Source organism: Pezoporus flaviventris, unplaced genomic scaffold (genome assembly GCF_033815535.1).
Source record: "Pezoporus flaviventris isolate CSIRO_AGI_PZ_B2104156 unplaced genomic scaffold, CSIRO_AGI_Pfla_v1 ptg000054l, whole genome shotgun sequence".
Taxonomy (NCBI): domain Eukaryota; kingdom Metazoa; phylum Chordata; class Aves; order Psittaciformes; family Psittacidae; genus Pezoporus; species Pezoporus flaviventris.
The window spans coordinates 1014812-1027026 of record NW_026892602.1 but is presented as its reverse complement, the minus strand read 5'-3'; the positions used below and the strand labels follow the sequence as shown (position 1 = coordinate 1027026).

Sequence of the window (12215 nt, the reverse complement as noted above, 5' to 3'; positions counted from 1 at the left end):
GCTGGACTCTTCACCTTCGTGAGCTACTCTAGAGAGCTGTGCAGAGCTGGTTAAGGGCTGATCTATTCCCTCAGGACAAGAACTGCTTATCTGTGTGCAGCAGTGCTGGGGTTATGATTCAGTGTTCTGCAGTTGTACGATGCCGCTTCTTGGGGATTTCTTGATGCTGCCTCTCATTACTGAAATACTGGTTTTCTTTTTTTAACCTTAGCTCATCTATATGCTTGTTGAATAGGTATCTGTGTTCTAGACTGTTCAATGTTTCTAACCCCAGAAACCCTCAGAAGTGGTCCTCTTCTGAGCTTCAACCTGTTGGATTCCAGCCATTTTTAGGAGAGAGTAGGTGGAAATGGCATCAGGAGAAGTAGATCAGACATCTGAGAACAGCCTGAGCTTTCCAAAGTACTTGTTCAGCCTCTGATTTCCTTCTCAGTGGCTGTGGTATCCTCTCTGCTCCTTGTGTGACAGCTGAGACCAGCCAAATATGACAAAGTTGGGAAATAAAGGGGGTGTAAGCCAAGTAGTTTGGGAGACTTTACTTTCAAGACAGTTAAGGTTAACTGTCTTGGAAAGACAGAAGCTGCTGCTTCTGCTTCTTCCTGGCAAGCATCAAGCCAGAGTGGGGAGAGGCCGATGGAGTTAATATGTTTCAAGGGGAAAGGGGTAAAAAGAGCAGGGAATTCACTGCTACAGGTCTGGGGATTTAGAGCTGGCACAGAGAGCAATTTTAGAAATGTGTAATTGTCTGTCTGTGTTCTTGCTCTCCGGTCTCAGCATGGCTCAGTCAGATGTACTTGGTTAATTAGCATTGAGAACATGTAATACGGTTAACTCTCCTTACTTTGTAACGCTTTCCAGGAAACTCAGAGGATGAATAATAGGAAGGGGTTGGCAGCATGCTCACACTTCTTGCTGGGTGTGAATCTTGGTCATTTGTTTTGTGCTCATGGGGCTTTGTGCAATGCTGAGTGAAGGACAGTTGCTTTTAAAATCATGAGGAAAATAAGTAGTTTGGGTGTGCATCTTTTCTTTCACTGAGGTTTTAGGTAGTGTGGCACATGTCAGATCAAGGCTGATCTGTGTGTGATGTGTTCCATACATGGGTTGTGTTTTTTTTTTGTTTGGTTGTTTTTTTTTGCAAAAGCCTGTGCTGTATTGCTCATGTATGAGTGATCAGGCAAGTGAGCATTACCAGGATCTGTATTCCAAAGCCTTATATATGCAAAGCCCTGCCTTTTTTCCAGGTGGATAAGCAAGTGATACACAACTTCCACTAGGTGAGGTAGATGGGTGTTGCAGCTTAGATAGGGATGACAGTTAACTGAACTAATAGGGGCAGAGGAAGAAACTGCTTGTATTTTGGTGTGCTTTGGCTACAGTAGCAAGGGAGTATTAGGAAAAGGCAAATGAATTTCAGTAGCCCCTTGAAAAGCCACTCCAAAGCCTAGCCTCTCTGAGGACTTTTGTTTCATGTTGGTGACAGTGGTGCTGGATGTTCATCTAGGGTTTATTCTCAGCCCTCCTGGACTAAGAGGTTCTAGAGAAATGGATTCTAGCCATTTTCCAGTGATGTGAGACTCTCACAGTGCAAAAAACCTTGGTTTTTAAGGTTTTTCCAGAAATTCAGTCTGAGCATTAGGAGCCTGGGGATTAGGTGCCCTGGGACCATAAGACAAATCAACCCCCCCTGCATTGCATGGAGTATCACCGCAACAGCTGTTTATGGGTGGCATTCTAAAAGCAACTGGTTGCTTTTCTACAAACAAGCAACAAAATGCAGATTTTGGCATAATGGAATGAAGGCTTCACCCTGTTCCTGTCCTTAAACTGTTGTTACTCTTGGAAGTCAGAGCATGCCTCAGTTATCCACAGCTTATATTGGCATTTTCCAATTTAAAACCAACTATTAAAAACCAGCTATTGTTTTTTTTTTTTGTGATTGGTTGGTTTTGGCTTTTTTTGGAAGCCAGTAGGTGAATGTTACCTTTCAAAAGATGCTGAAACATGAAAAGGTCTTGGGGGCATGTTTTGATAACCTTTCCTCTGTGTGCATCCGTTCCTTGATGCTTCAGATTTCCCTGGAGAATCCTAATGCTGTACAAGGCTGATTGGCACACCGGTGGCTCAGGGATGAAGTCATTAAGTGTGAGCAGGAGCGGTGTTGTCTGCTGGTTCACCCACAAGGCATTTGCCTTTGTCAGAAGCAGCTGCAGAAATGGAAACTTTGTAAACAGAGTGGCAAACCTAGCCAGAACTCTAAGCCAGAGCATTTACTCCTAAAGTAAATCATGTTACTGTTTGCTTAATATGCTTTGAGAAGGGGAATGGTCTAATGAACAGCTTCTATTCAGGATCTTCATTAGTAGCTGTGCAGATGAGGCTTCTGCTTAGAGGGGGAAACTGAAGCACAGAGAGGCTGTGACTTGCAAAGTGTTACACAGTAGTGCCAGCTTCATCCAGTTCATTATCTGGCATTCATCAACATGCTGACTCCTGTTGTGTTCCTTTATTACCATGCTTTTGAAAACCCCAAAGTGGTGGAGCAGATGTTCACCTGAAAGTCATCTTATGCTTCTAATACTGCTTGATGCTTTTAAGGAAATAACTGGTGTGTGCTGGTTTCATTTGTTCATTTTTGCTGGTAATCAGTATGATGGAAAAGAATGCTCAGCTGGGATCCCCAGAGGTGGGAGGGGTCTCAAAGCATCTCCAAAATGGTGGCTTGGCCTCCAGATTAACTTGGGCATTTATAGGTCTTTCAAACATGTGGTTTCTGGGGGATGCATGAGCATTGGGAACTGAATGGTCAGCTGCATTCTCCCATCTTCATGTTCTTCCAAGTGCTTTCTGCCTGCAGGGTGTGTAGTTAATATGAAAATATATAATGTATAGTAATATGGAAATATATAATGTGTAGTTAATATGGAAATATATAAGTAAAAATCCCACCCTGAGGGAGGAGGCATTTCTGTACCTGGCTCTCGGCAATTCCCTGACTTCTAAAAATCTGGAAACAGAAGGCGGTTATGACCTGTTTAGGTCTCTTGGGGGTTCTTTTGCTGAAGGGGAATTTTTGTCCCTCTGTTCATGACTTCATCGCAGGGGCCTCAGATCCAGTCCCAGCATTTTGCTGCTTGCCCTGTTTTCCTGGGTTCCAAGCTGCTGTGTCATTTCTAACAGCTCCAGGCTCAGAAAGGGCCTTTGATGTCTGGTGAGATGCTGGCAGAGCTGGTTTACTGCCCTTGGGCTTCGGGTTTCCTGGGATGCAAAGTGGAGCTTGCAAGATGGATTTTTTTTTTTTTTTTTCATTCCTGTTAACTAAGAGGTTCTGAAGCAAGAGGATTTCTGTGTTAGCCTGAAGGGAAGGCAAAGCTGTTTGCTGTCTTACTATCTCATTAACACTTTACAAACCAAGTGAAACTTAGTCTGGGATTTTCCCCATGGGGATATTTCTGCTTTGTAATGTGTGTTGGCTCCTGTTGTGGTTTGTGTAACCTTTGTGTCCATGTTCGTAGCTGTAAGCGTATTTTGTACTTCTGACTCTCTAATACTCCTTCCTTCAGCAAGAGGAGAGATGCATTATGCGAATATTGCATTGATTTTTAGCAGTGGGGCTGCAGGGATCTATCTTGTGTTTGGTGTACTTGCAAGTCATAGTTACCAGGGTCAGAGCATTGTCATGCTCACACATACAGCAGCTACATTTGTTCACATGGATTGCTCAACTCAGGGGTGTGTTCCATAATTTGAAGTTAAGTCTTTTGGGAGGTACAAATAAAAATTATGGGATGCCAGAAAAGCTAAATGCATGGCAGGATTTTGAGGCAGTCTGATGGGGCTGGCTGAGGGAATAGTTATCCAGAGAGGCAAGCAGAGACCAAGTGCTTGGAGAGATGTAAAACTGGGGTGGATTACCTCCAGTCAACAGGGAGGTGAAGCCTTGTGCCCTGGCCATGAGTCATCTACTCCAGAGAGCCATGTTTGTTGTGCTCTACCTATTGCAAGGCCCGGTGGAAGCTCAGTAACTGCAGTGCTACTTCCCCTTGGATTTAGAGAGGTGGTTGCAGAAGCAGCAAGCAGAAGCCCAAATGGGGCCTGACAGCTTGGTCAGCATCTCAGGTGGCACCACTGTCCATCTGTTTTCTTTACATCTGTCGCAGAGTCTGTCACGCAGGAGATGATGGAAGAGCGGTTGCTCCCTTCAAGGCTTACGAGGTCAGGATGTGGATGTCAAAAAGTACTTTTTATGCATTATTGATGTTAAAATATCGTTCATCTCTGTTCTCAGATGAATTGGTTTGAGATGCAGCCTGGGCTGGCTGCTTGGACAGAGCACGCACTCACTGTGAGGAGCAGCACCAGGCAGCAGCATGGCCTTCACCTGGTGTCAGGAGATCTCTGATCAGATTGGTTTCTGTTTAAAAACCAGCCAGCAGCTTCTGTGCTGATAAGCAGCCCACAGAATTATCAGTCGCTCCACCCAGGTCTTGCTGGTGTTGCTTCAGGGAATAGGCTCAGTTTCCCAGGGAACAACTTCTCCCACCTGGTTTGAAGCTTTGGAGAATGGTGTGTTTTTTTCTGAAAGGGAGAAAACATATCTTTTACTTTGAAATAAAAAAAGTGCTGGGACCTATTAATTTTAGCTCTGTTTGCTTTGCACCAGGCAATCCAGCATAAAATAAATACATACCCAGTGGGCAGGCAGGTGTAGCCTGAAGGTTGAGTTGTGCAGGGACTTAATTCTCTCCTGGAAGGTGCTGAACAAGTGAACTCTGTGGCTTCAGGCTCTTACAGGCACCTGCAAGTATTCAAGGCCGGGTTGGACAGGGCTTGGAGCAATTGGGTCTAGAGGTAGGTGTTCCTGTCCATGGCAGGGAGTTGGAATGGGGTGAGCTTTAAGGTCCCTTCCAACCAGTCTGTGATTCTATGGTCTGTCTGTAGAAGGTACCCAGGACATAGCAGCTCAAGCACAGGAGTCCGCCAAAAAAATACTCAGACAAAATATTCCTCTTGGCTCGGAAGGGATTAGGGTTTTTTTTACCAACAACTGTAGAAGAGTTTTGCTTGCACCTCAAGTGATCATTCAAGAAGGCTGGAGGACTATTTAATGAGGCTAGACACAGATGGGGAATACTGGGAAAAAGAAAAAAAAAAAGATAATTAGCCTCATTTCCCCCCCCACCTTGGTCTGTGACTCCCCAGAGCTAACAACATTAAGATCATGTGAAAAGTCTTATAATTGTGTCAGGTCTAAACTGAGGCAGGTTTCCCAAGTGGGGACTGTGTGTTCTGAGTACAACTAGAAAAGAGCTGGCATTTTCCAGAGCTTCCACTCTTGCTTTCCCTTTCTCAGCATGGTCAGAAGAGATGGTACCTTTGTATCGCTGCAATTAGGGATCCTAACTATCTTGTCAGCTCCAAGTCCCCTTATACCACAATACCAGCATGTGCTTCCTCAGCCTGATGTGCATCAGGCATTTTGAGGAGAATGCAGTTGTGTTGAGCTGCATGGGTGTAAGTTGGAGGGATTTTGGCATTTGGGATGCACAAGGTTGCTATTACACAGCAGTCTGTGGACAGAAGCCTGCAAGCCCTCCCTATGTGGCTGTTTGTCTTTTCCAGCTTTCCCTGTCCTGCCTCAAAGACACTGCTTCCTTTTCTCCTCCATGCTGATGCGCTTCTGGAAGGGCTTGCAGGGCACCTCACTGCTGAGCCAGGTGCTTTCCTGACACTGCACCCTTGGCATCCCTTATGCTAGCTCAGTTTCTTGCAGACAGGATTGGGTTCAGCTGTGCTAGAGCAGAGGCACCTGACCACTGCACTGGGGTGAGTCCTGGGATGCTGGTGCTGCGTGTGCCATGGGAGCAGGAATGGTATGATGTGTAAAATTGGGACCCCCTTCACGCCTGGTAACTTTGCACCCACTGTATGACCAGAGCACAGGAGACAAGCTCGTGTATCAGGCTTGCTGTGCCACTGAACCAAAGCATGAAAATTTGGGTTTAACCCCCTTCTGTAGATTAGATAGAGCTATGTGAACGGGGTGCTCATTTTAGCCTGTATTCCTCCTTCCATGTAGCTACTTAGGTGGCTATGCAGACTTCTGGGAACAGATCAAGCACTTCCTAAACTAGGGTGCTACAGTTCAGTACTGTGTATGCTGTATGGAATGACTCTTGGGACAGCCTGTGGGTTTTCTTCACGTGCCTTGGTGCCCAGCCTGCATGACTGGGGCCTTTTCCGTGCATATAAATCACAGCATTTCAGTTGGAAAAGGTGAAGGGAAGGGTGACAAGTTCTTGAGTGGAAGTTAGAAGTAATGTATCCGTACCTGGGGACCAGAACAGCAGGATGGGTGGGTTTGAGTGTGCTGAAATGCTTGGGTACCACTTTGAGCTTGGTTCAGAGATGAAGCGTCCTAAGTTAGGAGGACACCTGTAAGTATCAGAGAGACTTAGTGATCTCGTTTCCAGCATGTTTTCCTTATAATAACTTTATATATGGGAGACCTTTCTATTTTACAGTTGCACAGCATCTTCTACAGTAGCATTGTCAGTGTACCAGGCTCCAGCATAGTCCAGAAAAATTAATAACTCTTCTGTGTTCTGGAAGTCTTATTATGCAATTTAGTAGCATAGCAATATAATGAAATCTTTATGGGAAAGTGATGAGAGTGAGCGGTTTTGTGTGTGAATTACGGGGTCTACAAGTGGGCAAGACAGTAGCTACTTATTTTGTTCCTGACAATATACTTATTTCCATGTTTATTCCTGGATTACAATATGTGAATAGCATCCCAGTAAACAGTCAGGCAAATAGTTATTTATCAAGTATTTAAAAGTGAAAGGTCTTGTAATTTTCCTTAGTAATGATTGTGATTTCTTCCAGCTGGATTAATGGCTCTCATTTCTCCCCATGAAGAGCAAGAAATGTTTTGGTTTCTACATGGAGAGTTATTGTCTCCCACAATAATGCAGACCAGAGGATTTTTTTTTTTTTTTTTCCCCTTCTTGGCCTGGGATCTGGAAAAGGTTGGAATGTGCATAACCTGAATTAAAACCTTGTAAAGCCCTTTAATATTCTTTATTTTGTCAGTCCTGTGGAGTGGTTCACGAGTTGCTGCTGGCATCACACCAGCCTCAGAGCTGCTTTGGTTTCAGTCTATGAGGATATAAGTGGATCTTATGGTGAAATTGCCTTGAAAGGTCACTTTTAATTACATTTATCATGCATTCCTTTGTCCCTAGCTGGCCAGTCCTGTAGGAACAGGTTGCCTGCAGCTTTGCAGCTGAGTTTCTACAGTGGACAACTTCAAAAATACATTCTAAAGCAGCTGCTGATAGGCCAAAGGGATCAAAAAGGGAGTTACATACTGTGCCCAGCCATTGCTGCTGGTACCCTGAGGTGGTGGAGCACACAAGCATCAAAGCGGAAGTGTCTGTCATTGAAGGGCTATGCATCATGTTGAGGGGCTTCAGCAAGTAGAGGTTTCTACCTTCTCACATTTTCTGGGATTGAGCATTTTCCTGCTCCAAGAGCTGTGCTGGTCCAACCAGCAGCATGCTAATTCTGTCAGACTGCAGGCTGGCAAATCCCTGGAGCCGTTTTTCATGTGCATCATAGCTTGGTGTCTTCTTTTACCTCAACTAGTAGGACAGACATTGGCCAGTTTTGTCTCTCCGTTGGTGAAGGAGGCTGAAAGTACTCATGAGGTTAACATCCAAGTTCTGCCACAAGCTTTGAAGACTTGCTGCCCATTTATAGAATCCCAGACTGGTTTGGGTTGGAAGGGACCTTAAAGCTCATCCAGTTCCAACTCCCTGCCATGGTTAGGGACACCTTCCACTAGACCAGGTTGTTCCAAGACCCATCTGTCCTGGGATTGTGCCTGTCCAGACCCTGTTAAGCTATTTAATTTCCCAATTCCTGTAGGCTTGTGGGAGCAGAGTTGGTGATACGGTGTGCTTTCTCTGACTTCTGCTTCCTTTCCCAATCCCTCCTCTTGGTCTTATGCTCTTCAAGTCCCAGAATTGTGCAGGGTTCGGCTGGGATCTAACCCAGGAGCAGGTCCTGTGGCTGTATTGAGGCCAGTGTAGAGGGTTTTTTCCAGGTGTGTGGTTACTATGCTGTGCCTCTCAAATTCCTGTGTGCTTAGGGTCTGCCTGATGTTTCTCATGACTGCTCATGTGCTCTTTGCATGCTTCCAGTGGCACAAGAGTGCAGGGGGTGATGAGGAGAGGGGCGGCCGTGCCAGAAACCAACATGGCGAAGTACATGAGAAATGGTGCTGCTCCGCAGCTGGGCAGGACATGGCACCAGCTCTTTGGCTGCTGTGTTTGATATTAAATAGACTGTGTGACTGTATTCATGGGAACATGGCACTTGTGCCTGGGGGAGCTCTGTGGGGCATTCTGGCTGATTGCAGCACAGAGACACCAAGTTCATTCTGTTGAAGGAAACTGGATGTACAGTAACCTTTGGTGTGTGACTGCTGTTGCTGAGCACTGTGTGCAGTTCTGATATCCTAGCATAAGAAGGACATGGAGCTGTTGGAGCAAGTCCGAAGGAGGCCATGAGGATGATCAGATGGCTTGAGCACCTCCTGTATGAAGACAGGCTGAGAAAGCAGGGGCTGTTCAGCCTGGAGAAGGGAAAGCTGCGTGGAGACCTCATAGCAGCCTTCCAGTATCTGAAGGGGGCCTACAAAGATGATGGAGAGGGATTCTTCATCAGGGACTGTAGTGATAAGAAAAGGGGGAGTGGCTTTAAACTGAAACAGGGGAAGTTCAGGTTAGGTGTAAGGAAGAAGTTCTTCCCAGTGAGGATGGTGAGGCACTGGCACAGGCTGCCCAGGGAAGCTGTGGCTGCCTCATCCCTAGCAGTGTTCAAGGCCAGGCCAGGACCTGGAGCAGACTGGTCCAGTATGAGGCATTCCTGTCCATGGCATTGAGTTGGAGCTGGATGATCTTAAGGTCCTTTCCAACCCAAACCAGTCTATGATTCCATAATGGTGTGTTTGGAATGTCCTAAATTAGGACAGTGCTGTAGCAAGGCTTTTGTTTCTTCCCAAACTGTTTTTCCCCGTTTCCCACCTCTTTTCAATCTGATCAACACCCACTTCTAAATATTCATAACATGGATTTGTCTCTTTCCCCTTGGCTGCTGCTAGTTTGAAAGTCATGTGACAGTGCAGGGGGAAATGGGATTAATCTGCGCTGGCAGGACCAGGCAAAGAAGGAGGTGTACAGCACAAGAACTCATTCTTATTTCTGAACATGCCTTTTCCACCAAATTTGCGGTCTGCAGAGAAGGAGAAATGATTTCCCTTCTCTAACAGCTCCTTCACATGTTGTCAGGATGGGGACATGGGTGCACTAGTTGTGTGCAAGTGGGATTTCAGGGCATCAGTGCCTCCAGGCTTAACAAACAGCTCCACAGTGCTTCCCTTGAAGCCCAACCCAGCAGTAACCCTGCTGGGTCTGCAGCTCCTTGGGTTTTTCCATGTCCATCAGCCAGTTCCCACATGGAAGCTGCAGTGTTGGGTTGGTGGGTAGGAGGCAAGCAGCTATTAGCCTGAGTTGTAACCAGGGCAGATGCTGTGACTAACGAGGATCAAGGAGCAAGGGAGCAAAATTATTAGCTTGGGAAACCAGGACAACCTCATTAAGAGCTGCTGAGAGTGTGAAAAGTGTGTCACTGGAGGCAGGTGATTGTAAATAAGGGGCTAAGGTAGCTGGCATTTTCTAACTATTAATTACTGAGTGTGTTTTCTAGAGATTCGTTCTCATGTTTATAATACATTCCCTGCTGTGGGTGCTGTATTTTTTAAAGTTCAGTATTTTGCACCCTCAGGGCCTCAAACAAAAATTAAGTAGAAACTGAGAGCAAATTTCTGCATTCCGCCTTGTCAGAACTTTTCCTCCCATTCCACATGCCTGGAGCCAGTTTCTGTGCTCTGTTTTGGGATGCAGATGTTGCCAAGCCTGTGAGATGTGGGTGGCAGAACAGCTGTGGCATAAGAGCTGCCTCACTGACCCACAAATGAGGAAATCAAGAGCCCAATTAAGAGCCTGGAATTGCCCCCAGTGACCTGAGCAAAGCATTTAGTAGCTGCTAGTGAGACAGACCTGCTTGAATGAACAAACATTCCTGTTTGTTTGAAAAAAAAAAAGAAAATCCCTTCCTCCCTCAGCTCTAATTAGCTACTCTTTTCCTTTTTTCTGCCATAATTATAGAGGGTTTGTCACTGGCATGAAATCTTAACAAGATGCTTGTTCTTCAGCCTAAAGCTGATGGAGATGGTGTGGGGACTTCTGCACCTCTCTTCTGTGTTTCCTTGGGTCTTTGTTTTTCCTGTTGTGAGTACAGCTCTTCCTTATCCTCTGGTTTGTCTGCTTTACCTCCAACAGAGTGACTAAAGAAGTGGACTCAACCTCAAAAGAAGCTAAAGCTTTTCTGAAGCAGCAAGAGAAATGGCCGTCAGCAGCTCCGACTTCCCTCCCAACAGTGTCTGGGTAAGTATGTGATTTCTCTGCCCAGATACAGACCCTTAGTGAGCAAGACAGCACTCAGCATACAGTAAAGGCTGTGTGGTATTTAAGCTAAGGGGTAATTGTTTTCTACAGGATTTCAACTGGGGGGTAGGGAAGTGGGGGAAGCAACTCGTGAGTGCCCATGACTCACTTTGTATGTCCAGGCTTGAATTTCTCAATCCTCATAAATCACTCTTCCTAATAAGGAAATACTGTTTTGAATGTCTTGAGCAGCCTGATGAAACTGCAGGTAGCCAAGGAACATGCATGGGATTGTCTGCAGTTCCTTTGACAGGTGCTTCTTGGGACCATAAAAAGCCATGACAGGCTGGACTGTGGCTTCTTATAAACTTTCTGGGAGCATTTGAATGTGAGATTTCCTTTTCCATGTTCTCTAATATAATTTCAATGTGGATTTGTCACTTTGTTCAAGCTCTAACACCTAATTCTGAGACTGTCATGCTTGTCAAAGATACAAAGAAGTCAGGTCCCCTGAGCATCTGACCTGCCTCTCTGTGATTCTTGATGAGCTTGGGAGATCACCTGCTTCTCAGGAATAGAGGAGATGCTTCTATGTTCCAGCAGTGATTTTTAAGTCATTTATATTCATTTTTATTTTTATTTTTTATATTTATAAGGACAAGCTGCATATGATTTGGTCACATAGAAACAACACCCATCAAATAAATACATTGTTTTTCCCATCTGCTGAAGAGCAATTCTCCAGTGGGAGTTCAGGCTGCCTTTCCCCAAGATATGCTGTTACTCAGTTGCTGCAGCTGGATTGTCACTCATTTTTCCAGCCAAGTGTTGCATAGCTTGTAGTTAGATCAGGGCAATGAAAGCATAGTAAGTGTGTGTGTGACTTGACAGCTGCTGTTCCCTGAGATGAATGAGTGCGTAGATGAGCATATTTGTCTTGCTGCTGTTCATGCTGCACAAGGGTTTGTCCCTGCAGAGTGCATTAATTGTAACCTAAGTGTTGTGTTACGTGGTTTTGTGCTGGAAAACTTGCCTTGACCTGGACTGGCACTCTTTATTCAGTCTGGGTGGGCACAAAAGGGGTTTGGGTGTCAGCTGAAGCAGGGGCACTTCCTTGCTGTGCATACTGCTGACGGTCCCATCCCTTCAGACCTGCCTTCCAGTTCCCCCAGCAAATGCCCTGCTGCTCTGAGTGCAGGTGCATTTGGTCGCCCACTGGGAAAGCCCCATGGGCTGGTCACCTTCCTACTGTCTGAGATCAAGGTTTCCTCCTGTATCTTACTGGCCCGGAGGAGGAGGTGACTGGCCAGTGGGCCTGCACCACTAGTCATTACCAAGGTGCATGGCTGCTTGTGCTGGAGATCTAGTTGCTCAGGAGAAATAGCTAGAGCCCATTCTGAGTTAATGCTGCAGGTATCTGAAGTGAAGAATCCATGTCAAATATGGAAAAAATGGAATAAAAATCAATATAAGAAATAACGAGTTCAAAGACTCTAACTTTCCTCCAGTGTGATTATTTTGGAGGCAGCTCAATTAGGTGGTTGTTCAGTTTGCTGATGTGTGATGTCCTACTGACAGTTGCTTGCTCAGAACGTGAGGTGGCCTGGCTGCAGTGAGGGGAGGGGAAAAATGCCCTGGGCTTGTTTGTCTTACCTTCTTTCAGAGCAGCAAACCCTGATGCAGTGCAGCCCCACGTGTCTT

The 12215-nt window shown here is 45.7% G+C and overlaps 1 protein-coding gene across 1 annotated transcript in view; it reads left to right on the top strand.

Annotated features, from left to right (window-relative positions):
• CFDP1 (craniofacial development protein 1) overlaps positions 1-12215 on the top strand; it is a 66335-nt gene that overhangs the window by 9492 nt on the left and 44628 nt on the right. Inside the window, exon 5 of the mRNA XM_061468934.1 lies at positions 10410-10514. Coding sequence (XP_061324918.1) covers positions 10410-10514 — 105 coding nt within the window. The remainder of the gene's footprint in view (positions 1-10409; positions 10515-12215) is intronic.